This window comes from Aquarana catesbeiana, linkage group LG02 (assembly GCF_042186555.1).
Source record: "Aquarana catesbeiana isolate 2022-GZ linkage group LG02, ASM4218655v1, whole genome shotgun sequence".
Taxonomy (NCBI): Eukaryota; Metazoa; Chordata; class Amphibia; order Anura; family Ranidae; genus Aquarana; species Aquarana catesbeiana.
The window spans coordinates 440,036,815-440,063,693 of NC_133325.1; the positions used below are offsets into that span (position 1 = coordinate 440,036,815).

Sequence of the window (26,879 nt, forward strand, 5' to 3'; positions counted from 1 at the left end):
CTTTCTTGTTAATTCTCTCCCTTTTTCTTTGTTCCTCCCCCTATTTTCCTCTCCCTTCCATGTATTCTCTATTTTTATTTCTTCTCTTACTCCTTGGTGGGGGGGTGGGGGGAATGGGATGAGTGGTAGTGCTGGCAGGGAGTTGGGATGAGTGGCAATGCTGGGGGGAGTTCTGATAAGCTAACTTAGGTGCTCTTGATCAAGGTCATCTGCGATCTGAGAATTGTAGTGGAGACTTTTAATGGCAACTCTAATCACAGGTAATGTTATTCACTGTGTCTCCAGCTTCACTATGTCTCCAGCTCTGTGGTGTCTCGCAACAGTGACGCTTATGCCAAAATCAGGAGATAGGGTCTCCTCCAGCTCCTCCCACTTCACATTGCTCACCAGTCAGCTGACCTCTAGTCTCTACACAGAGAATACTTTGATAAACTAATAAGAATGCATTCCACTGCAACAATGACAAGATAGAATATGTAGTCCTGTTTTATGGAGGTTATATACAGTGATTGGCATTAGAAAGACAATGTCAGTGACCATTGTGGTGATTGGAGGATTAATACTTACCTAATGGTGTAAGAAGCTGTACTGAAGCATTTAAAATACAATATAAAAATCCCTGGGAGTATTTAAAAGAATGCAAAATGCATGGTAGCTTTTCAGGTATGAAAATTATAAGAGCATTGCACCATTAAAGAAGATTTGTAATATTAATTTGTCACCATACTGCCACCAGTGCTCCTCTTCCTTCACCTCTTGCTTTTCCTAACTTAACCACTTAAATACTGAGCAATTTTACCCCCTTCCTGCCCAAGCCAATTTTCAGCTTTCAGTGCTGTTGCATTTTTAATGAAAATTGTGCGGTCATGCAACATTGTACCCAAACTAAAATGTTATAATTTTGTTCACACAACTAGAGCTTTTGTTTGGTGGTAGTTAATCACCATATGTTTTTTTGTTTTTCTGCTAAATAAACAGAAAAGACAGAAAATTTTGAAAAAAAACACCTTTTTTCACTTTGATTCTGTTATAAAATTTAGCAAATATTTTTTTTTTCTTCATAGATTTAGGCCAAAGTGTATTGTACTACATTTCTTTGATCAATCCTGATGTACTGACAGCCTATCCCATTTATTGAGGCCCAAAAATGCCTGGATAGTACAAACATCCCCCAAATGACCCCTTTTTAGAAAATAGACAGTCCAAGGTATTTAGTAAAAGGCATAGCGAGTTTTTTGAAGTCACATTTTTTTTACTGTACATACTGTCTCCAGTGCAGTACAGCATCATCATATAACTTGTGTGGTGGTGATCAGGGGAACTGACTGGTGACAGTACAAAAAAGAAAAAAAAAAGTTTTCTTTTTTTTTTATTACTTTTTTTTTTCTTTTTTTATGATTTTTTTTTTAACACACTGTGACCAAACCAATATAATGTTACCACAGTAACATTGTACTACTTTGGGGAAGTGATCGGAATTATAATTTGTTTTTTTTACATATTATGATTGCTTATAGCAGTGTATTTCTTTGCTATAAGCAAACATTTTACTAAATGAAACTGATTCATTCAATTTGTTTTATTTTAAATAGCTGTTATTAGCCAAAGCTAATCACATGGTACAGATGGACTGTGATTGGCCCTGCAACACAATTGTACACAATGAATGACATGCAAGGAAGCAATCCATTGTTTACAACTTTTAGGTGACCTGTGCTGATTGGTCACATGTAAGATGGTAACGGCAGCGAGCCGGTAAACTGATCAGTTAGCGGCTGTGCCCAACAGCCATTGACAGATTGCGGGACCCTGTGCGAGATGCGATCCGGGAGGACGTCATATGACATCCACCAAGATCGACGAGAGGTCAGCACAGCCGATAACAAATGAACTGGTTAAAGTGTGTGTAAACCCTAATAATGGCCTTTTCTTATCTGTACCTTTTTTAATCTGTTGAATATACTATTAAGAAGTGTTTTATATCTATTTGATAAATGCAAAAAAAAAAAAAGCTGTTGATCCTGAAAGAAAATCTAGTGAGCTGATAACTTCCTCTGTTCCCTGCCTTTGATAACTGTTATTTGAATTTTCTCAGCTCTCTGTAGACTGCAGAACACCTTTCCACATCCCATATATATATTATTTTTTTGTAGAGATTTCCTCTTACTTCCAGTTGTGGCTTTGGGACAGGAAGAGAACACAAATCTCCCCAATAGGACACAGATGACAAAAACAGAAAAAATAACAGGGGTTATACCCCCCCGCCCCTTTACTCTATTCAAACTCCTTTAGTTATACTTTTAGACTGGGCACAAATGTGTTCATATAGTCATATAGTAAGTCTTTTTAAAAATGATAGCTAATGATTTCAAACAAATTCAAATATTAAACATGTTATACTTACATGGTATTGCACAGAGCCGTCCTAATCCTCCACTTCTGAGGTCCCCTCCCAACACTCTTGGCTTCTCCTTTTCTCCATCTGCCCATTACTAAGCCACTTGTTATGGAGGCAGATGCACAGGCTTAATCCCAAGTCAGGCTATGTGCCTTCACTGACACAGCATTGCTTGGCGCCATTCTTCACTTTCTCCACACTGTATTTGATTGACTGCAGCAGGAGCCATTGGCTCAAGTTGCTGCCTTAGTCCCTGTAAGTAGGAGGAGAGGGGAGAAAAGAGATGCATCTGTGCACAAAGCTGGATTAATTGAGGACTCAGGTGAGTATTTAGGGAAAAAGAAGAACACTATATCAAGAAGAAGGTGTAGTGCAAAGTGCCACACAAAGAGCCACAGGGAAATAGTACATAGATATAGCTAGACCATTTAACAAAATTGAAATATTTATTGAAAAAATAATACAAAATTGATGCAAAATTACATAAAATTAACAACTTCTACACCTTACACCATGTAAAAAAAAGTGTTGTCTATAAAAACAAACAGAGCGTCTAGACATCATGCATGCATCAACATTCAAAACCATATAATGCACTGCAATTAAGGCAATATGCAATAGTGGGATGGCACCACCGAACCAGGCAGTCCTGAAAAACTGGTATTTCTATAGAATGCAGCAACAACTGCATGAATCAAAACTCCAGAGGACTATAGTCCATGGCAAGGAAGGACACTAATAGTGAGGAACTGTACTGGGAAGATGTATAATGGTGCTAATGTCTCAAATCCATGAACGCTGCCCTCTAATTGATCCAAGAGATGGGAGATGAACTAGGATCATGAGTGGTAGCTCAAAGAGTATGTCAGGTTCCCATGGTAAGAGCATAAATAAATGGTGAATATTCCATTAACTGCACCACCAAAAAAACACCAAAAAGATATACAACACAGTTCAGTCTGCTTGTGCAGAGTATAATCATGTGTCTCGATGACAGCTTGAATATAGATAACAGCAGTGTATCATTGAAGCCAATGTAGCTAGTCCAGGCTCCCGCCGTCAGTCCTCGTGGCAGAACACAGAACGCCAAGTTTGGAATCGGATCACCCAAGTTGTGTAAACAGTGACTATGCACGGCTCGGGTATGCCAGATGCTCACTGCTGTTCACGATAGCACCAAATCCTGTATCTCATGTTCCGATGACGGTGTCCACACCATGGAATCTGGATGGTGTTATCAAGGGAATTCACAGAGAAAGAAGTATTTAGGGAGGCAGGGAAGCAAAGCAAGCTGTAAAGCATTTTTTATTATAATGCGGAGAATGCATTAAGTTAAAAAACATTTTAGCTTTAGAACCACTTTAATGCAGCAACTGAAACCATTGCAAACACAATTGAAAGTCAGAGGAGCTGAAAAGTACTTCTGCTCTCCTATTTTTACATGTTGGGTGGACATGTAAATGATATATAATAGCAAATAGTTCCACATATAGAACTCACAACTGCTACTTCTGGTTATAAATAGGGATGAAAGGAAGACTAAAATATGGTCGTTTTTATTGATTTTTAACAATGCTTTAAATGGCTTCAGAAGGTTAGGAAAGTCCTTTAACTGTGTTAATTTACCCCTTCATTGGTTTTATAAATTTTTCTTTACAACAACTTGTACCAAAAAGTTGAAAAAAGGGTTAGCATTATGTTCAACGTTATAGTAAGGTTAACTTTAGTGTTAGCTTTAGCATAAAGGTGATGTAGGGTTCTCAGAAGTGCTCATGTATGTCTATGTTTCATATAGGGGCATATTATTTAATGGTACTTAAAAAGGCCCATATGATGCAACATTCTCTGTTGGTAAAATACCTAGGTTGGTTTCAATTTTTCAAATATATGTTCCCATAGGCCACATTTATTTTTGCCATCCCTAGGATTCCAGGTCTGTCTACTTATCTCAAGCACCTTGTATAGAATAAATACTGTATCTATAGTCCTTACTAGGGATGAGCTTCGTGTTCGAGTCGAACCCATGTTCGACTCGAACATCGTCTGTTCGCCCGTTCGCCGAATTGTGAACGATATGGGCCGTTCGCGCCAAATTTGTGTGGTGCGTCACGGCCCATAATTCACTGCGGCATCGCAGTGCATTGCTGGCTGATGATTGGCCAAGCATGCACTATGACCCGCATGCTTGGCCAATTACAGCGCCGTCTGAACAGAGAGCCGTAATTGGCCAAAGCCAAGGAGGCTTTGGCCAATTATGGCTCAGGGGATTTAGCACACGCCCCACACTATATAAGGCCGCCTGAACGGCGGCCCTGTGTAGTGTGTGTTCCGGCGTTCATAGATAGAGAGAGAGAGAGACAGACAGTGTCATTTGATTTGAGTTAGATAGATTAGGCAGAACAGTCAGTCAGTTAGCTGCACTTACAGTGTATTGTGTATATATATGCATCCCAGGTGTTGCATATATATATATATATATATATATATATACACTATATTCAGTTTAGCTAGATCCGTTCCTGTTATCTTCTTACTGACAGGCAGGCTTGTCTTGTTACAGTATTTACAGCTACCTGAAGAAAATTGCTGGTGTTCTTTTGATCCTATTAGTACCACAGTCAGGCAGCTAGACTATTTACAGTTAGTGCAGTGCGTCCTGCTCACAGTGTTCAGCTAAAACTACAAGTTAGTGGGGTGCGTCCTGCTCACGGTGTTCAGCTAAACCTACAAGTTAGTGGGGTGCGTCCTGCTCACAGTGTTCAGCTAAACCTACAAGTTAGTGTGGTGCGTCCACCTCACAGTGTTCAGCTAAACCTACAAGTTAGTGCGGTGCGTCCTGCTCACAGTGTTCAGCTAAAACTACAAGTTAGTGTAGTGCTTCCTCCTCACAGTGTTCAGCTAAACCTAGAAGTTAGTGCGGTGCGTCCTGTTCACAGTGTTCAGCTAAAACTACAAGTTAGTGGTGTGCGTCCTCCTCACAGTGTTCAGCTAAACCTACAAGTTAGCGTAGTGAGACCTCTGCACAGTGTTCATCTAAAGCTACAAGTTAGTGTAGTGCGTCCTGCTCACAGTGTTCAGCTAGATTCGTTCCTGTTATCTTCTTACTGACAGGCAAGCTTGTCTTGTTACAGTATTTACAGCTACCTGAAGAAAATTGCTGGTGTTTTTTTAATCCTATTAGTACCACAGTCAGGCAGCTAGACTATTTACAGTTAGTGCAATGCGTCCTGCTCACAGTGTTCAGCTAAAACTACAAGTTAGTGGGGTACGTCCACCTCACAGTGTTCAGCTAAACCTAGAAGTTAGTGCGGTGCGTCCTGCTCACAGTGTTCAGCTAAAACTACAAGTTAGTGCTGTGCGTCCTGCTCACAGTGTTCAGCTAAACCTACAAGTTAGTGTAGTGAGACCTCTGCACAGTGTTCATCTAAAGCTACAAGTTAGTGCAGTGCGTCCTGCTCACAGTGTTCAGCTAGATCCGTTCCTGTTATCTTCTTACTGACAGGCAGGCTTGTCTTGTTACAGTATTTACAGCTACCTGAAGAAAATTGCTGGTGTTCTTTTGATCCTATTAGTACCACAGTTAGGCAGCTAGACTATTTACAGTTAGTGCAGTGCGTCCTGCTCACAGTGTTCAGCTAAAACTACAAGTTAGTGTAGTGAGACCTCTGCACAGTGTTCATCTAAAGCTACAAGTTAGTGCAGTGCGTCCTGCTCACAGTGTTCAGCTAGATCCGTTCCTGTTATCTTCTTACTGACAGGCAGGCTTGTCTTGTTACAGTATTTACAGCTACCTGAAGAAAATTGCTGGTGTTCTTTTGATCCTATTAGTACCACAGTCAGGCAGCTAGACTATTTACAGTTAGTGCAGTGCGTCCTGCTCACAGTGTTCAGCTAAACCTACAAGTTAGTGTGGTGAGTCCACCTCACAGTGTTCAGCTAAACCTACAAGTTAGTGCGGTGCGTCCTGCTCACAGTGTACAGCTAAAACTAGAAGTTAGTGCTGTGCGTCCTGCTCACAGTGTTCAGCTAAAACTACAAGTTAGTGTGGTGCGTCCACCTCACAGTGTTCAGCTAAAACTACAAGTTAGTGCGGTGCGTCCACCTCACAGTGTTCAGCTAAACCTACAAGTTAGTGCAGTGCGTCCTCCTCACAGTGTCCAGCTAAACCTACAAGTTATTTTTTTGCGAGCTGTGCACAGTGTTCAGCTAAAGCTACCTGTAGAAGGTTGGTGGTGTTTTCCTGATCCTATCACTACCGCAGGCAGCTAAAAAAGCTACAAGTTAGTTTTTTGCGAGCTCTGCACAGTGTTCAGCTAAAGCTACCTGTAGAAGGTTGGTGGTGTTCTCATACTACAGGCAGGCAGTTGATTTTGCTAGCTGCAGTATCAGTATATATATATATATATATATATATATATATATATATATATATATCCCAGCTTAGTGCAGCTACAGGCCATTAGTATGTCTGGAAGGCCAAGAAGGAGAGGCAGACAGTCACAAGCCAATAAGAGAGGGCAAGCAGGCTCTGTGTCTAGTGCTGGTCATGGAGACGGTGCATCCTCATCAGCACGTGGCCGTGGGACACGCTTGGCCTTTTTTTTTCGGCAGCTGGCCATGTTGAGCCGCAACATGCGGAAGACTTGGTCGAGTGGATGACCAAGCCGTCCTCATCCTCCTCATCCTCTCTCACCCATGCCCAGGGTACTTTGTCTGGCAAAGCAGCGGCCTCTTCCCTTGGCTCAAGGTCATCAGTGACTCCTTCCCTAGCCCCACCATGTCCTCCTGAGGAGTCCCTCGAACTGTTTGACCACAGTTTTGGGTACATGCTCCAGGAGGATGCCCAGCGTTTGGAAGGCTCTGATGATGATACTGAGCTCGATGAAGGCAGTAACGTGAGCACGGACAGAGGGGGTGCCCAAGAAGGACAGCAATCTGGCAGTCATGCTCCCCCTGCTGCAGCATACTGCCAGGTTTGCTCCAGTGATGAGGAGGGAGGGGATGATGAGGTCACTGACTCAACGTGGGTGCCTGATAGGAGAGAGGAGGAGGCAGCACATCACCAACGAGGCAGGATGCCCTCCAGGGGCCAGCCTAAGGGCAGCACCTTGACTGCATCACACCCCAAAGCTCCACATGTGCAGGGTGCTGCAGTCTCTGCGCATTATTCAAAAAGTTCTTTGGTGTGGGCCTTTTTTGAGACGAGTGCATCAGATCGCACCGCTGCTATTTGCAACATATGTCTCAAGCGTATCTCGCGTGGCCAAAACATCTCCCGCTTGGGTACCACATGCTTGACCAGACATATGTTGACCTGCCATGCAGTTCATTGGCAAGCGTATCTAAAAGACCCACACCAAAGAATAAAGAGGACCTCTCCTTGCTCCTCATCAGCTGAGATCTCCAACCCCACTATACCTTCAGTTTTCTCTGAGACCTGCACTGAGAGGAATGAAGGTGTAGAATTAGGTGTGTCACAGCCAAGTACTTGTGGGCAATCTGCTTTTGGTACACCAACGTCAGATTGTACCAGGCAAATTAACCTGCCCCAGCTGCTGCACCGCTGAAAGAAGTTTGCTCCCAGCCATCCACATGCCCAGCGGTTGAATGCTAGCTTGGCAAAATTGCTAGCACTTCAACTGCTGCCTTTTCAGTTGGTAGACTCTGCCCCCTTCCGTGAGATGTGTGGTTCCTCAGTGGCAGGTACCCAAACGCCACTTTTTCTCACGGAAGGCGATTCCGGCTCTCTACCGGCATGTGGAAGGCAATGTCCATGCCTCGCTGGACAGGGCGGTCAGTGGTAAGGTGCATATTACCGCCGACTCATGGTCCAGCAGGCATGGACAGGGACGTTACCTAAGTTTCAGGGCGCATTGGGTGACTCTGCTGGCAGCTGAGAAGGATGCAGGACAAGGTGCAGTAGTGTTGGAGGTTGTTCCGCCACCACGCCTCCAAAATGCTAATGATTGTGACACATCTCTCTCCTCCACCCCCTCCTCTTCTTCTTTCTCCATGGCCTCTTCCTGTGCTTTGTCCTCGGAACCAGTGGTGCTCCGTAGCTGTTCAAGGGGCTACGCAAGTATGCAGGCCAAAAGATGCCATGTGGTGTTTGAGCTGGTGTGCTTGGGGGACACTAGCTTCACTGGGGTAGAGGTTCTGTCAGCTCTGCAGGGGCAGGTTCAGAGGTGGTTGACGCCACGCCAACTTAAGGCAGGAATGGTGGTTTGTGACAATGGCACCAACCTCCTCTCTGCCCTCCGACAGGGACAAATGACCCATGTGCCCTGTTTGGCTCACGTCCTTAACTTGGTGGTGCAGCAGTTCTTGGGCAGGTACCCGGGCTTACAGGATGTCCTGAGGCAGGCCAGGAAAGTCTGTGTGAATTTCCGCCGGTCATATAATGCCAGTGCTCGGCTGACGGACCTCCAAAAGGAGTTTAACCTGCCCAAGAACCGCCTAATCTGTGACATGCCCACCAGGTGGAACTCAACATTGGCCATGCTGCAGCGGCTGCACACGCAGCAGAGGGCCATCAATGAGTACCTGTGCGACTATGGCACCAGGACAGGGTCAGGGGAGCTTGTTTTTTTTTCCCCACGCCAGTGGGCCATGATCAGGGATGCATGCCCTGTCCTGTCACCATTTGAGGAGGCCACGAGGATGGTGAGCAGTGACAGTGCATGCATCAGTGACACTGTCCCCCTTGTCCACCTGTTGGAGCATACGCTGCGTGAAATAATGGACAGGGCACTTGAGGCAGAACAGAGGCAGGAAGAGGAGGACTTCCTTAGCTCTCAAGGCCCCCTTTATCCAGACAGTGTTCCTGCGTGCCCGCCGATCACACAGGAAGAGGAGGAGAAGGAGGAGGAGGAGGAGGAAGATTGTGTCAGTATGGAGGTGGAGCCTGGCACTCAGCATCAGCAGCAGTCTTTAAGGGATCAGTCCCAAGAAACACATGGACTTGTACGTGGCTGGGAGGAGGAGGCTGCGGACCATGTCGTCCTTAGTGACCCTGAGGACTCCGGACCGAATGCCTCAGCAAACCTACGCTGTATGGCCTCCCTGATCCTGCAAAGCCTGCGTAAGGATCCTCGTATTCCTGGTATCAAGGAGAAGGACCAATACTGGCTGGCAACCCTCCTTGATCCACGTTACAAGGGTAAGGTTGCGGACCTTATCTTGCCATCGCAGAGGGAGCAGAGGATGAAACATCTTCGGGAAGCCTTGCAGAAAGGTCTGTGCAACGCGTTCCCAGAGACTGGGAGGTTACAAACTCCTGTTTCTGGACAACGTGTTGCTGAGGCTTCGGTCAGTCAAAGAAGGAGTGGTGGAGAAGGTGGCCGTCTGACCGATGCGTTCAGACAATTTTTTGGTCCGCAGCCCCAAGGTATGATCGGTTCCAGCAACCATCGCCAGCGTCTGTTGGTGCAGGAATACCTAGGGGCAAGATCTGACTTGGACACCTTTCCCACCGAAAATCCTCTGGGTTACTGGGTCTTGAGGATGGATCACTGGCCAGAGCTTGCACAGTATGCAATTGAGCTACTGGCCTGTCCTGCATCCAGCGTTCTTTCGGAACGCACATTCAGTGCTGCTGGAGGCTTTGTAACTGATCAAAGGGTGCGTCTGTCCACCGACTTGGTCGATCGACTGACCTTCATAAAAACGAATCAGTCTTGGATCACCACCAGCTACCAAGCACCTGATGCTGATGTAACCGAATAATTTTTTTTTAAATCTCAGATCCCTTCAAAGACTGCCTATGCTGATGCTGAGTGACTATCCCTGAGTAATTATCCTCTTCCTCCTCAATCATCACGCTGATGGCTTGTAAGAACATTTTTGGTTCTGGGCGCCACCACCAGTGCCTAAGGCCCAATTTTTCAGCCCCTGTTTAACAGGGGCGTGTAATTACAATTTTTGATGCAATACTTTGCAGCAGGGCTCGTTTCTGCGTTACAACTAGAGTATCTGTGAGGGGTTGCAGTGTTGTGGCACCAGCACCAGTGCCTAAGGCCCAATTTTTCAGCCCCTGTTTAACAGGGGCCTGTAATTACAATTTTTGATGCAATACTTTGCAGCAGGGTTCATTTCTGCGTTCCAACTAGAGTATCTGTGAGGGGTTGCAGTGTTGTGGCACCAGCACCAGTGCCTAAGGCCTAATTTTTCAGCCCCTGTTCAACAGGGGCATGTAATTACAATTCTTGATCTAATATTTCACAGCAGGGCCCATTTCTGCACCCACCAAGAGCGAGTGAGGACTTACAGTGTTGTGGCACCACCACCACCAAAGGCCCAATTTTTCTGCCCTTGTTCAACAGGGACATGTAATTACAATTCTTGATCTAATATTTCACAGCAGGGCCCTGTGAGGGCTTACAGTGTTGTGGCCACAACACCTAAGGCCCAAATTTCTGCTGAGTATATAGGGCAGTCCCCTACTTTCAAACATCTAACTTACAAACGACTCCTACTTGCAAACGGAAGGAGACAACAGGAAGTGAGATGAAATCTACCCCTAGGAAGGGAAATTCTCTCCTGTAAGAGTTAACGTTTCTCCTTTCCACTGATGCTTTCCAATCCTTGTTCCACAAAAAACCCCAAATTTTCAAAAAACATTTGTCATTGGGACAAAAAGTGAGGTGAAATCTTCTGAAGAGGAGGAAAGACAGCAAAACAAATGTCACAGGGGTGATAACCCTTCCCTATGTTTTCCAAAAAGCTTAAAAAAGATTTTTTGGCTGGAGCTAAACACGTTAAAAATGTACCCGTTAAAAATTACAAACAGATTCTACTTAACAACAAACCTACAGTCCCTGTCTTGTTTGCACCGCCTGTATACTGCTGTTCAGAGTATATAGGGCCTGGTGGCCCCACACCTTTCCTTATTTTAATTTGGGTGCGGAGTTCCTCTTAATATCCATACAAGACCCAAAGGGCCTGGTAATGGTCTGGGGGGTACCCATGCCGTTTGTCTCACTGATTTTCATCCATATTGCCAGGACCCGACATTACATTAAACCCGCAAGCAGTTTTAAATTAGATTTTTTCCTTTAAAAATGACATTTTGTGCAGGGACTGTTCTAAACATGGGAAACACGCGCCACTTTACAGGCATACTATAGACACACCCCAGGTACGATATTTAAAGGAATACTTCCCTTTTTTTTACTTTAAGCATCATTAAAATCACTGCTCCCGAAAAAACGGGCGTTTTTAAAAGTTTTTTTTGCATCTATACAAGTCTCCTGGGGTAGGACCTGGGTCCCCAAACCCTTTTTAGGACAATACCATGCAAATTAGCCTTTAAAATGAGCACTTTTGATTTTGAACGTTCGAGTCCCATAGACGTCAATGGGGTTCTAACGTTTGTGCGAATTTTCGGTCCGTTCGCAGGTTCTGGTGCAAACCGAACCGGGGGGTGTTCGGCTCATCCCTAGTCCTTACTTAATGAAGTGTCAATGTCTTACTTATAAATTATTTCAGACATACTTACAGCAGAACTCCAATGAAACACTGCATATATTACATTGATTTATGCAATCTATCAATGCTATTTTAGTTGTGTTTTCAGTGCTTGGAGGACATATTTAAATGTAGCGTGAACTATGTACAATTATGGAGCCATTCACATCAATATGTCTATGCTGCAAACATTCAGCATAGTATGATTCCAGCACATTATTATCATAGAGCAAAGTCTCCATAAAGTGTGCTGAAAATGACAATTCTGTATTGATCATTGTCCCTGCTTTTCACCATTTGACCATGGCATCATTGTAATCTGGGAGTTTATACCTGCTAGCCTATACTTATATATATATATATATGTGCATTGCCAATTTCATTCGAAGGAAAAGGGTACATTCATGTTTTTTTTTTTAATGCATTGGATACATTAAAGCAATTTTTTTAGTATTGTTTACATTTAGTCCAGCTCTTTATCATCTTGTGTGTAAAATCTCTCTGTATTTCCTACACACACATTCTTTGTTCAATAAATAGATAAGAAATCTCTATTAACGCTATTGGTTAGCAGTGACAGATAAATTGCAAGGGTGATGGTTTAATGCAGAATTCCTTGAGGCTGTGTTCTTAGCTTGTTCTGCATGTGCCTAGGATTCAGTGGTACGAGGCCCTGGGAATCTTAATGAATTGGTCTATTATGTTACACTGAAAGCATCTAAATGCTCCCAAGTCAACACTCAGTACTTTGTGTCAACATTTGGCTCTGTAAAATGCAAGTTTTTGCCAAAAACCAAGGTTGCATACAGTTCAGTGAATCAAACACTGGCAGATGGTACTCAACAAATGGCTGTTAAATGACTCCTGGAATACAGGCTTATCCCCTTCTGCCCCCTAAGAAAACGAAAAATATTCATAATAGAAATATGGTAGCTGTAAACATAATATCAATAGCTGACAAGGAGAATATAGAGATCAAGTAGATGCATTACTATAACACATCATGCTCTGTAGTACAGCCTTTACATCCATTGACTACATGCAGAACACAGGGTCTTGTTAACATGTAACAAACAGGCATCTCTTCTTTTAGGAACCCAGTACACAAGGGCTACCAAAATGTTTATGATGGAAAGATCACCTTTTCACCTGACAAGGATATTCAATGCATAGCACATGATGTGTGCTAGTGTCATAAGCTGTTTAGTATGATGGCTTCTAAATGTAGTCTCATTAGTATGCCGTAAAGCATCAGTTAACTTTTTGGACCTGTCTAGTCAAGGCAGTTATGTTTAACCACTTCCAGACTGCCCACTGTACATATACTGCAGCAGGGTGGCCCGGCTGTGCAAAATCATGTACCTGTACAAGATTTTGTGCACAGAGGTGTAGGGGGCGTGTGCGCACCGCCAGAGCGCCGCTCCTGCTGTGATTGGACACAACGGGAGCCAATCAACGGGTCTGACAGCCTTGAAGGCCGATGTGACCCACCGATCGTTCACAGGAGACACAGAGCAAGGGTGTGCCTATTTAAACAAGGCACATCACTGATCTGTCAGTGAGGAAAAGGGAGATCTTCTGTTTCAGCTAAGCTGAAACATGATCTCTGTTTTCCTCCAGTGTAACCCCTCCTACAGTTAGAAAGCGACTCCCTAGGACACACTTAACCCCTTGATTGCCCCCTAGTGTTAACCCCTTCCGTGCCAGTGTCATTTAAACATGGGTCAGTGCATTTTTTTTAGCACTGATCACTGTATTGGTGTCACTGGTCCCCAAAAAGTGTCACTTAGGGTCAGACATGTCTTGCCACAATGTCGCAGTCCCGATAAAAATCACTGATCGCAGCCATTACTAGTAAGAAAAAAAATGCCATAAACCTAAACCATAGTTTGTAGAGGCGATAACTTTTACGTAAACCAATCAATAAACTCTTATTGGGATGTATTTTACCAAAAATATGTAGCAGAATACATATTGGCCTAAACTGATGAAGAAATTTGATAAAAAAAAAATATTGGGAATGTTTTATAGTAGAAAGTAAGGAATATTGTTTTTTATTAAAAATTGCTGCTCATTTTTTTGTTTATAGCACAAAAAATAAAAACTGCAGAGGTGATCAAATACCACCAAAAGAAAGCTCTATTTGTGGGAAAAAAAGTACATGAATTTTATTTGAGTACAGCGTCGCATGATCAAGCAATTTTCAGTTAAAGCAACGCAGTGCTGTATCGCAAAAAGTGGCCTCGTCGGGAAGTGGGTAAAACCTTCTGGGGCTGAAGTGGTTAGATGTGATCTCTTGTGATTGCTTGAAATGCAACAGTTGTGCAGGTTGTACAAAAGTATGATTCCACATATGTGTATATTATGTCTTGGGATTTTTGTGCTGTAGCAGGAAACGTCTCAGTCCCCCTGCAGAGTTTTCCATAATCTAAATGAAAAACCCTCTCCCATAAAATCTGTGGAAGATGCATTGAACAGGTAACGAGTACAAATATATTAGTGTTGGTCTTAAATTGATTGTCACATCCCATTAGGGGTTTTCAAAGTGGTTTCAATTTTAACACCATCATAAGGGGCACCATAGTAATGAAAGTTGATCTTTGTGGCTGGCAAAACAAAAGTCTGCGTTTGTCCTACTATTTCTAATGATTGGTATAGGCTCCAAAACAGACCATTGCTTGGATCATCATTCTACCACTACATGTCTTTTACAGGGCAGGGCTGAAATGTTTTTGTTTATTTGTTTTATGTCCTGAATTTTACAACCTCCTTAGTTGCAATGAGCCTGCTTTGGTGAAAAATATAGAAAGAACTCTTAATACCACCAAGAGTCCTGAAGAGGTTAACAGTTTCCTATCCTTTTTCTAGTCATCGGGTTTCCTGAAACAGCAGATCTTTGTGTGATTAAACACAATGGCCAGACATCCATCTCAGCCAAAGGATGCATTAAGTTTCATTTCTTGCGGTACCCTTTCACTTTCTGTCTGGCAAACCTATATAGCTGATTGTATGCCAGCATTTTGGTAGATTACACTCTGATTTTAATTGCTTTAAAGGAACAATGCATCCAGGAGTAATGTAAAAGGTGGGTTCAAGAAACTAATATACTCATTCTTGTAATGAAATAATTAAAACGGAAATACGTATTATTCTTTTTTGCTCTCTTACCATATTGCATTTTGTTCTGTAAGCTTTCTATATTGTTTTACTGCAGAATTTGCAGGATCACTAAAGTGTATATATAGATCAATTGATAATTAAGAGACAGTGGATCCCTGGTGTAGGACTCTACACTAGAGGGTGATTTATGCAAATTAGATCAACCTATGTATGCTTCTAATCCAACCATACTTTTTTATATTCAAGATAGTTAAATATAGTCCTTCACAACACATATTAATATGTGTTCAAGTGACATCTGAAGCATTAAGGTCCTATTCACATTTGTACAATACAGTGTGGCCCTTTGATGAAAGCACATTATAATTGGTTATATTAAAGCCCAGTGTAAAGGTAGTCCCTTCTTACTCCCCTCGATCCGATCACTGGGTTAAGAAATCAAAATCTCCATTTGCACTTACCTTAAGCTGCAATCACTTGAACATGCAGCACTTGCCCCATCTCCTCTAAGGATGTGTCAGACTGACATGGATTCGGGTAGAGTAGGGTTCAGCGAAGGAGTTTGCATGCCAAACCCAAAACCCACTGAAATCAATGGAAGCTGAACCTGTCAAATTAGAAATACCCATTTTATGGGCTTATGGGCAAGAAGGTGTCAAAAAATAGCATGGTGGAGTGGGCTTTACCCTGGGAAACGTGCTGAAAGTGGAACAATACAATGAATAAACTCAAAATTAAGTGTAAATACCCATGCAAAGGAAAAGATCCCAGATGACTGATAATCTATTGACACAATGTAAAGATGTATCCCAGAAGGGACAGACTTCCAAATCCCAGTGAATCACCACAGTGAAGGCAAGGTGGGGGCTTACAAGATAATTACTTATGACCCTCATTAAAGAGAAGGCATTGTAAGTATGGCTCCATGGGACCTATGGTTCATTCACTATGATTACAGCAGAGCAGTATGAGCCGCAATGTATCTCAACAAACGCTGGGCATTGGGGCTCCATGTGCCGACTCCCCTGCTGCCACTTCCAGCAATGTCTCCTTTTTACTTCCTCCAGACTCAGTTGGCAGCAGAGGGGTCGGCACATGGAGCCCCAATGCCCAGCATTTGCTGAGCTACATTTTGACACCTACTGCTCTGCCGTAATCGTATTAACCGGAGGTCCCATGGAGCCAGTACATACTTACAATGCCTTTTTTGATGTCTCTTTAATGAGGGACATAATTATTTGGTAAGCCTCCACCTTGCATTCACCTCCCATTGGTGACATAGGTGGTTGGTAGGGACATGGTGGGTGCCAGTATATGGTACTTTCTTGGCAACCATTGACTGCTGGAATCTGTCACATTCTTCCTCACTGAACACCCTTATGGTCAATCCAAACACTGGGCTTATCCCTATTCTCCTCTCTGTGTTCTTCCTGGATCGGTCCTTCTTCTGACTATCCACATCACTGCCTGTGTGATGTGGACAATTCCCATTAGCCGGCCAATTGAGGGGCCCCCTTAGGATCTAGAACAGATCTGATGCCAGAACGATGGGACTGAAGGGAACCAGCAAGGGTCAACGTGCAGTGCTGAATTAATGGTCCCTGCAGGAGGAAACTGTGTCAATGAGGGACCTGAATAGGGGATTCAGGTGAGTATAACTGGCTTTAACAGCTAAAGAAAACTTTTCACAAGGTAGGATGGGTTAGAGGTGGGTGGGTGGTAGGGAAGGATAATAATTAGGAGGAATAATTTGAAAGCATCGTACATAAGAACTACCTGAATTTTTCTCATGTGTTCGAATTAGCAAGAAAGCTGTTGTACAGCTTTTAAGATTTGGGTTCAGAAATCTCTGATTTAGCCTTTACAAAAGAATAGTGTTGTAAATGCTTTATTGAATCACTTCCATTGTCTGTTGTTTTTTTTTTTGTTTTTTTTTTTTAGTTAATGAATATTATGTAGTCATCAAATCCAACAGGCAGGTGGAGCTTTGGGCTCCATGCTTTTCTATCTCCTTTGTTGTAAAAGGCCTGTTATTTACAGAATTCAATAGCTAAAACCAAAATTTAGACACAAAAGCAAATGAATCGCAACAGTGATTCATCCATTATTAGACAACTCTGTCTGAGCTTTCAATCTAACTGAGTAAGCACAAAGGCAACATTCTCAAGTTTAAGTAATGCATAATGCTTCTGAAATCATTGAACATGTTAAATATATTGGAACAGACTTTCCTATTTATGAGTGAATGTTACACTAAAGCCTGTGCTGAATGTTCTCAGATAATAGTTACAGTACATCCTTTGAACTTAGCACTCTTTGGCAGGTCCGATATAGGGAAGACTGCTATGATGAGGTTTATGCTTGTAGTAAAGACTGGCACTGCCCTACAGGATCTGTGGAGCATTGACTGCCATCCTAATACATTTTTTGTGTATTCTAGAACAGAATCCAATATCTTTGGAGAGAACCCTGTATTAGTGACTGCTGTACCAGTGCTTCTAAAGAGTATTCCTACAGTGTAGCTAAAGTGTGAAGACTTGCCTGAGACATATGCCCTCCTTTTTAGTCATTTATTACCAAATTCAAATGTCTTAACAATTGAAATCCTGTTCAAGTTTCATCACCAGAACTCGATAACTATTAAAATAATATTTTGTTTTTTTTGTTGTATCAGACTGAGCTTAATAAAGTGGTGCATACAAAAAGTAAATATTTTGAACATATACTCTTTCATGCAAATGGAGGCCAACATTATATGACCTGCTGATGTTTATACGGTATAAAGTGTTTGAAATCTGTTTTGTTAAATTGTCCTGTGGAGATGGGTATTTTTTAAAAATATAATATATGGACTAAGGAATAGTTAAAGCTTGATGTGTAAGAGGTTCAGTTTGCATATTATAGATTGTTTGTAGCAGTCCAATAAGTCAACTAGTGTGAGGCTTAATACTGTGTATCTATCACATGTTGCCTATTTGACAATTTAATTACATTATCACCTTAAAGGTGTTGTAAACCCTTGAGGTTTTTCACCTTAATGCATTCTATGCATTAAGGTGAAAAACCTCCTGTGCTGCAATAGCCCCCCAGAGCCCCCCTTTTACTTACCTGAGCCCAAGCTTTCCAGTGACAGGGATGAGCACACCAGCTCTAGCTGGTGCCTCAGGTCCTCATTGGATAGATTGATAGCAGCAGCAGCCATTGATTTCTGCCTCTGTCAATCAAATCCAATAATGCGGGAGCCGAGTCCTGCTGTCTGTGTCAATGAATGCAGCAGCAGGACACAAGAGCGCTCTCGCATGAGTGCCCCCTGGGAAAGCGCTTCTATGTGGGGGCACTTGATGCGGGGAGGAGCCAGGAGCACCATGGATGGACCCCAGAAGAGGAAGAGCGGGGCCAGTCTGTGGAAAATGCTTTCACAGAGAAGGTAAGTATGACATGTTTGTTATTTAAAAAAAAAAAGACTTTACAACCCCTGTAAGCAACCAATGCTCCTGTTAATCAGAATACATTATGAACTGCCATAAGCCTGGAATCTTTATCTCTATATACTGTTTTTTACCATATAATGAATATAGTGTAGTATATAACTTCCAATACATTAAACAAATATGTGAAAAATATATTTGATGTATAAAAAATGTTTGATTTTAACTGACTAACCCTGAAATCCCATTCATAATTAATCAGGAAATCACAATGTAAGATCAACAATGTCCGTGATTTATAGCCTCTAGTAAATAACATGTACAAGATATAAAACTCAAGCATTCCCTGTGGAAGCCAATACAAACCATCATTTTTTTTAATCTAATTTTTTACTATAATGAACAGAGGTACATCTAAACCCATGAGTAAACATCTTTGGTTAGCAACATGATTGATCTGGCATAAAACAGCATCAAGGTCATAGGGAACTATACTTTAGATTGTATCCTCAAATTAAGTATATGTGATTAATGTAATCACTTTATAAATGCGGAGATCCAGTGAAGAATAACTGAAGACATGATTCAAAATACTATTTACCTGAACAAGTAAAAGTTTTTAAAGCGCTAAATAGACCCTATTGCTCCAAAAAGTTTTTTTTTGTTGTTGTTTTGGATAGCGTGGGAAAAGATTTGAGCTGCTGTCTGGTTTAACAGCTGTCCAGGGGTTTGTTAAAAAAATATTCCCTTTTTTGTGTTAGCTTATTATTATTGTCTGTTTCCCTGTAGCAATTTTCCCTGACATCCTGTCTGGTAAAATGTAAAGGGGAAAATTTACTTTGAAAGATACCTCTAACATAAACAAGCTCCCTATTAAACCATTAGTTTAAGCTGGACCGGATGTATGTCTTAAACTGACAGGGGTTTTTAACCCTACCTTGCTCCATTTAAAACTAAAACAAGAAAAAAAGTTTTAAAGGTACAGCAACACATCTGAAGTCCTTATTTGGCCATGACATCTAATCTTGTTGTGTGATATGGAAGCTAGCCAGTTGATGGGGAAAGAAGTGAAGTGGCACATGACAGATGACCAAGGAGGACCACAGGAGTATAAATACAGGTTTTAGATTTTTTTTTAAAGTTTTAATTTGAATGTACTGTAACAAATACAATTTTCTTTTTTAGGATCTTTATGCTCTGGACCTGGAGCCATATCGTTACTCTGGAGTAAATCTTACAGGATTCCGGATTCTAAATGTGGAAAACCCATATGTTACCACTATCATAGATAAATGGTCAATGGAACGTCTACAAGCACCTCCTAAGCCAGAGACTGGACTATTAGATGGAGTGATGACGGTACGATTCCAGAGTAATGATCTTGTTCATGTACAGATGACCAAGTTTTATATTAAGCATTTACAGTGGAACTTTCGATATCGCTTTTATATTAGTTTGGCAAACATGGAGAAGGTGCTCACAATAGAGACAAGCTACAGCTATGAATCAGCCATCTCCTGCATAGCTCTTTTCAAATTGGCAGCAGCAGTAGGGGAAAGATTGGGCCTCATAAGTATGGTTAGCAAGAACCTAGACTACAAGATGTCAGGGAAAGCTCACTTACAGTACTTGGGGGGGGGGCTTGACTGACCAGTAAAAAACAGAAATGCTGGCCACAACATATAGTCCATTACTATGCTACCACATACAGTATCTCACAAAAGTGAGTACACCCCTCACATTTTTGTAAATAATTTATTATATCTTTTCATGTGACAACACTGAAGAAATGGCATTTTGCTACAATGTAAAGTAATGAGTGTACAGCTTGTATAACAGTGTAAATTTGCTGTCCCCTCAAAATAACTCAACACACAGCCATTAATGTCTAAACCGCTGGCAACAAAAGTGAGTACACCCCTAAGCCAATTGGCCATTTTCCCTCAAATGTGCCATGTGACTCGTAAGTGTCTCAGGTGTGAATGGGGAGAAGGTGTGTTAAATTTGGTGTTATCGCTCTCACTCTCTCATACTGGTCACTGGAAGTTAAACATGGCACCTCATGGCAAAGAACTCTCTGAGGATCTGAAAAAAATAACTGTTGCTCTACATAAAGATGGCCTAATCTATAAGAAGATTGCCAAGAGCCTGAAACTGAGCTGCAGCATGGGGGCCAAGACCATACAGCGGTTAAACAGGAAAGGTTCCACTCAAAACAGGCCTTGCCATGATCGACCAAAGAAGTTGAGTGCACATGCTCAGCATCATATCCAGTGGTTGTCTTTGGGAAATAGACATATGAGTTCTGTCAGCATTGCTGCAGAGGTTGAAGGGGTGGGGGGTCAGCCTGTCAGTGCACAGACCATACGCCACACACTGCATCAAATTTGTCTGCGTGGCTGTCATCCCAGAAGGAAGCCTCTTCTAAAGATGATGCACAAGAAAGCCTGCAAACATTTTGCTGAAGACAAGCAGACTAAGGACATGGATTACTGGAACCATGTCCTGTGGACTGATGAGACCAAGATAAACATATTTGGTTCAGATGGTGTCAATCGTGTGTGGCGGCAACCAGGTGAGGAGGACAAAGACAAGTGTGTCCTGCCTACGGTCAAGCATGGTGGTGGGAGTGTCATGGTCTGGGGCTGCATGAGTGCTGCCGGCACTGGGGAGCTACAGTTCATTGAGGGGAACCATGAAAGCCAACATGTACTGTGACATACTGAAGGAGAGCATAATCCCCTCCCTTCAGAGACTGGGCTGCGGGGCAGTATTCCAATTTGATAATGACCCTAAACATACCTCCAAGATGACCACTGCCTTGCTAAAGAAGTTGAGGGTAAAGGTTTTTTTTTTTAAACACTTTATTGTTTTTTTTCCAACAGCAGACAAAATGAACTTGTTTAGGTATGACCTGAAGAGTCAGGTAGGACCAAGTATTGGTAGACTTAAATTCCACAGGCAGGCGGGGTACTGAAGAAGCTTAACAAGTGTCAACACAGAAAATACATATAACTATATTTATGTAAAGGGTTGAGTAACATAGGAGCTAAAGTCACTGGTGCAAATACGGAGGGGGGGTGACAACATTCAGACCCTTCAGCATCGCCCTTCTTCGGCCCCACACCAGAGATAGAGAAAAAGAGAGGCAAGCGGTATGAGGGTTCCGATGTTATACCTCTTGGGGGGAATGCGAAAGCACCAAGACTGTGATCTGGTAAGGACTGGATATGGCCCATTGCGATTTAGAGAGCACGTAGCCAGGGGTTTGGGAGTAGAAGGGTTCATGATTTGGAGACTATGGATGGATCCCAGGCTAAAAGAGGTACATAGATATATATTTTTTCAGCATTACATCATAGTAATTATGTGGGCTATGGTTTAATGGTAAGTAGTCGGAGAGCCTCTATTGCTGACGGTCAATAGATAAGTGGAGTAGAGAGAAGAGGGTGGAGATGACCTGGGGTGGTACGAGAGGTAAAGACGTTGAGAAGGTGAGGCAACACCCATTGAAGTAAGTAGCTGGGAGGGTTAAGATATAAAAGGTGTGGGTGATGATCGATTCAGGCACAAGTTTATGCATTTCTTATCCAGGACTTAAGGAGAGTGTAGACCAGCAGGAAGAAGGAAGGTTCCAGGAGAAGTTGAAGAGGGGGATAGGGAACCAGATATGTGTGACGTTGGTAGTGTTGTAGCGATGAAAGATGCCCATTTGCGTTTAAAGCGAGGTGAAGGATTACGTCTGAATAGGTATGCATCGAGGTTTTCTTTATATAGCAAAGATGTGAGATCGTTTATTACATCGTGGATTGACAAGGGGCTGGGGGAGGACCATTTTTTGAGTATTGCACGTCTGGCTGACATGAAACATGTCGATAACCAAGCTATATTGTGTTGACTGGTTTCTTGCTGAGTATTTGGGTCTTTTGTTGAAGGGGATGTCAGGTAACCAAAAAGCAAGGGAAAAATGTCCTTCCTGGGGGGTGTCCCGTGACCTGTAGTGCAAGGTATTCCACTTGTTTCTAGAAGGAGGAGATATGAGGGCAGAGCCAAAGTCTATGAAGCAGAGTAGGTTTCTCCAGGCTGCACAGGGGGCAGAGGTGTTTGTGAGATTGTTCAGTAGGTGGCAAGGCCGGGATGTAGGCACAGTGCATTATTTTGAACTGTTGCTCTCTCCAGAATTCATTGGTTACATAGGAGCAGGTAGCGTTGTATCCACTTATGATGCGACTCACTGCTTCTGGAGAATTAAGGTCAGAGTTCCAAGATGCGACAGATGTTGCCAGTAATAGTTTACTGAGACGTGTGTTAAGAGGTTTGTAGATATCAGAGGTTTTAAATTGTTGACGTTTCAGTAAAGTATCCAGACTAGAAGTCTGAACGCGTTGGATTTTGTTTGGGCACACCCTAGAGACATGTTGAACAGCTTGATGGATGAGCAAAAAGTGGTGTAGTGGAAGCTCGTAGTGGTCCAAGGTTTGGGAGACCGGTTTGGCATGTCCCGTATGCAAGTCGAATAATTGGGCAAAGTGTTTCAGTTTTTGGTGAGCCCAGAGTTTGAGACCTTAGGGAGATGTGGTAGACGTGAAGGGTGGATTCTCTTGGATTGGAAGGTGTTTGGAGACCCATGGATAAAGGTTCAATTTGCATGTGACCTCACGCTAGGCTATCATTGTGTCTCTAAACAGCAGGATTTGGCGGAGGTGAGGAGGGGTGGACCATAGTTTACAGTGAAGGAGAGCCGGTAAGCAGTATGGGGCAGCCAGTTGGGATTCCAGCTCATGGTTGGAGTACCTAGAGGTATTTGATATCCAGTCCAGGCATATTCTCAGAAGACAAGATAAGATATATACTCTAATATTGGGAAGGTTGGCTCCCCCTTGCTCTTCGGGAGGACTAGTTTGTTTAATGAAATACGGGGGCGTCATCTCTGACAGAGAAAAAGTGATAAGGCTTTGTGTAAGGTTTGTATATCTTTGTGACATAGTAATAAGGGTATTGTCTGGAGGGGATATAGGAGTCTGGCAAAGGTGACCATTTTAAACAGATGGCACCTTCCGAAGAGCAAGATGGGGAGATCCATCAGTCTCCAATTCGGATACTATTTTAAAAATTAGTGGCATGAAATTTAGGTTATATAACAAAGGAGTCTTACCATCATCTTACCAACATCTTTATTCCTAGATAGGTAATGTGAATTTTTGCTACCGAGAAGATGGAGGAGGAAGCCCAGGGAGGGGTTCTAAAGTGAAACAAAGGGAGGATCTCGCTTTTGGCAAAATTAATACGTAGCCCCGAGAGAGTTTTAAACATTGTAAAAACATCCTGGATAAAAAGCATGTCAGAGGCTGATTTGGAGGAAAAGATGAGTATGTCTTCTGCAAAAAGGGCTAAACGAAGTTCCTGTTGGCCTATACGCACACCGTGTAGGGAGGGATGGAGAGGAAGTATCGTGAGAGAGGTTTGAGGGCTAAATTAAAGAGCAATGGGGAGAGGGGACATCCCAGTCTGGTGCCCTTGAATAATTTTACGGTTTTAGAGATGAGGCCTGTATCTACAATGTTTGCAGTAGGGGCGGCGTACATGGTCTCGATTAGGTGGAAGAAGGGACCCGATAAGCCAAAATGTTGTAGTACTGAAGACAGCCAGGAGAAGCTGACATCATCAAAGGCTTTCTCCACGTCTAGGGAAATTATGGCTATATCGTCATTGGTATTGGATCTGGCATGTTCGAGTACCGTGAGAACTTTGCGTATGTTAGAGGACGCGGATCAGCCTTGGGTGAAGCCAGCTTGCGCTGGGTGGATAAGGATTGGCATGATTTTGGCCAGTCTGTTGGCTATGATTTTGGAGAGGATTTTAGAGTCTAGATTCAGTAGTGATATGGGCCTGTAGGAGCTGGGTTCTGAAGGATCCTTTCCTTTTTTGGCTATCAACTTGATGTGGGCTTGGTAGGCGGATGGTAAGTAGTCCCCGCCTTGGAGGATGGACTGGTAGACCTTTGCCAAGGTGGGAACAAGCATGCGGGACATAAGTTTGAAGAACTCAGGTGTGTGCCCATCTGGGCCTGGGGCTTTCCCGTTGGCAAAGCAGGAAATAGTTTTTTTAATTTCCTGTTCGGTGATTGGGGAGCTGAGTTGGGTCAGAAGAGTCGGACCAATATGAGGGAGTGGAACTTTCTTAAGGAATTCCTGAGCAGCGTTGGGGTCGGAGGGGTCTGGGCTGTATAAGGTGTTATAGTACTGTTCTAGAATGGAGCTGATATCGGTGGGAGAGGAGCATAATATTCCTTGTGTGTCTTTCAAGGAGGTTATGTGTGTAGGAACATGTGCACCTTTGCATAGCCTCGCTAGTAATTTCCCTGGCTTATTACCAAATTTATGGTATTTTGATCAGTGGGCTGCCGCCCATTGATCAAAGTTTGTTTTGGCCATGCACCAAGACTCACGGTTGGAGGGGGTATTGTTAGTGGATAGTTGAGCCTGGGCATGTTGTAGGCAGCCACTGGCTTCCCAAAAGCTTGTGAGGACCTTTCGTTTGTATTGAGTGGCAAAGGCAATAATCCTGCCTCGTAATATGGTTTTGCCTGCATCCCAGAACAGGTTTGGGGCTGAGCAATGCGGGGCATTGGTTGAAGTGTACTCCATCCATGTCTCATGCAGGGTTTTCTGGAGATTGGTGTTATGGGCCAGGAATTGGGGGAAGCGCCAAGTTTTTGTGGTGGGTGGAGGGTTGAAATTGCATAATGATATGTACACTGGAGCATGGTCGGAAATAGCAATGTCATGAATTAGAGTCTCTGAAGTTTTTGTGAGCAGTGCTGAGTTGCATAGTAAATAGTCTATTCTAGATAGTGTGTGGTGGGGGGGTGAGTAGAAGGAGTATTCCCTGCCTTCCGGGTGTGATAGACGCCAGGGATCGATAAGCTGGAGGGCTGCTGCAAAGGAGTTTAGAAGGGTTGTGGTGGGTTGAGACGTGAGTTGTGTGGTGGGGTTGCCCCTGCGTTTGTCTTCTTGGGTGTTCATTGCTGTGTTAAAGCCGCCTCCTAGCAAGAGGGGGTATTGTAGGTAAGGGGCTAAGTGCGTGGCGACGGCCTGGAAAAAAGATTTTGTGGGGGAGTTGGGCGCATAGATATTAGTGAGTATGAGGTCTTTGGAGGAGAGTTGGAGGTGTAAGGTAAGGAGGCGTCCCTCCACGTCGTGGTTAGAGGATACAACTTCACAGGAAAGGCATTTATGAATAGGATCAGAACTCCTGCTTTTCCGTTAGTGGTAGCTGAACCGTGGGTTTGCCCCACCCACAGTTTACGCATTCGCCAGAAGTCAGCCGATGGGAGGTGGGTCTCTTGGAGGAGTGCTATGTCTGTTTTTAGCTGTTTTAGGTGTCGGAGTATAGCCATGCATTTGTTAGGGGGCCGACGTCCTTTGAGATTCCATAAAACAATTTTCATGGCGTCAAATGGTGATAGGGCTGGCCTAGTGTAGAATGTGTGACAATTGGTAGTAATCCTAACAGGTAACTGTACGGCCTGTGTAATGGGAGAGAGAGGGAAGGAGGAGGGAGGAGGGGGTGGGTACGTGCACCAGGCTAGGTGAAGGGGAAATGTAAGTGTGATAAAAAAATTTGTAAAAACAGATAGGGTATAACCAATATAAAACTCACAATATATGGGAAGCAGAGACTTTGCTTTTTTCCTCATGTAGCAAACACCATAGGACAGCATTATGGGAGAAGGGGACTTGAGTACTATGCCAGTGTGCGTCCGCCAGTTGCTGAATCGTGGGGTGATTAGGTATTGGTAAGTCACCTAGCGAAGCCCTTCAATACAGATCGGAATCATGTCGCACGTCTCCGGAAGGCTGTCGTTTGGATAGGAAAAAAAAAAACAAGTCAAGGCAAATAGTAATCATTAATTAATCAAAAGAGTAAAACGATAGGATAAACTGAACAGCCACACAATTGTGTTGACCATAAAAACCTCCTGGAAGGCCAGGGTGTTGGGAAAGAGCTTTGGCTCATAGATCATGTATGGAACTCTTCATCCGTGTTTTGGGGTTCCTGGATTATTTGAGTAGCGAATTCTTTTTGGGGTATCTTTGCGAGGACTGCGTTTATCCCTGGGGCCTGCAGGGCATCGGCTAGTATCCATGGGAGAGAGCTCCTACGGGATATGCAGATGCGCCTGAAGATAAGAGGCTGCGTCTTCTGGGTGTGAGAAAGATTTTGTCTCCCCTGCCTGGTTAGTGAGGCGTAGTATAGCTGGGTACGCCAGAGTGAATTTTACTCCCTTGAGGTGGAGAGCTGAGCAGATAGGTTGGAAGGCTTTGCGTTTGCAGGAAATTTCTTGCGAATAATCAGCAAAAATCAGTAGCTTATGGCCCTCCAATTGAAAGGAATTGGCATTTCTGAATGATTTTAAGATGACGAATCTATCCGAGTAGTTCAGATATTGAACCATTATTGCTTGG

At 43.2% G+C, this 26,879-nt stretch overlaps 1 protein-coding gene across 1 annotated transcript in view; it reads left to right on the plus strand.

Moving 5' to 3' along the window:
• Nucleotides 1–26,879, plus strand: part of GRIK3 (glutamate ionotropic receptor kainate type subunit 3) — a 929,711-nt gene that overhangs the window by 541,236 nt on the left and 361,596 nt on the right. The window contains exon 6 of the mRNA XM_073615535.1: nt 19,597–19,770. Coding sequence (XP_073471636.1) covers nt 19,597–19,770 — 174 coding nt within the window. The remainder of the gene's footprint in view (nt 1–19,596; nt 19,771–26,879) is intronic.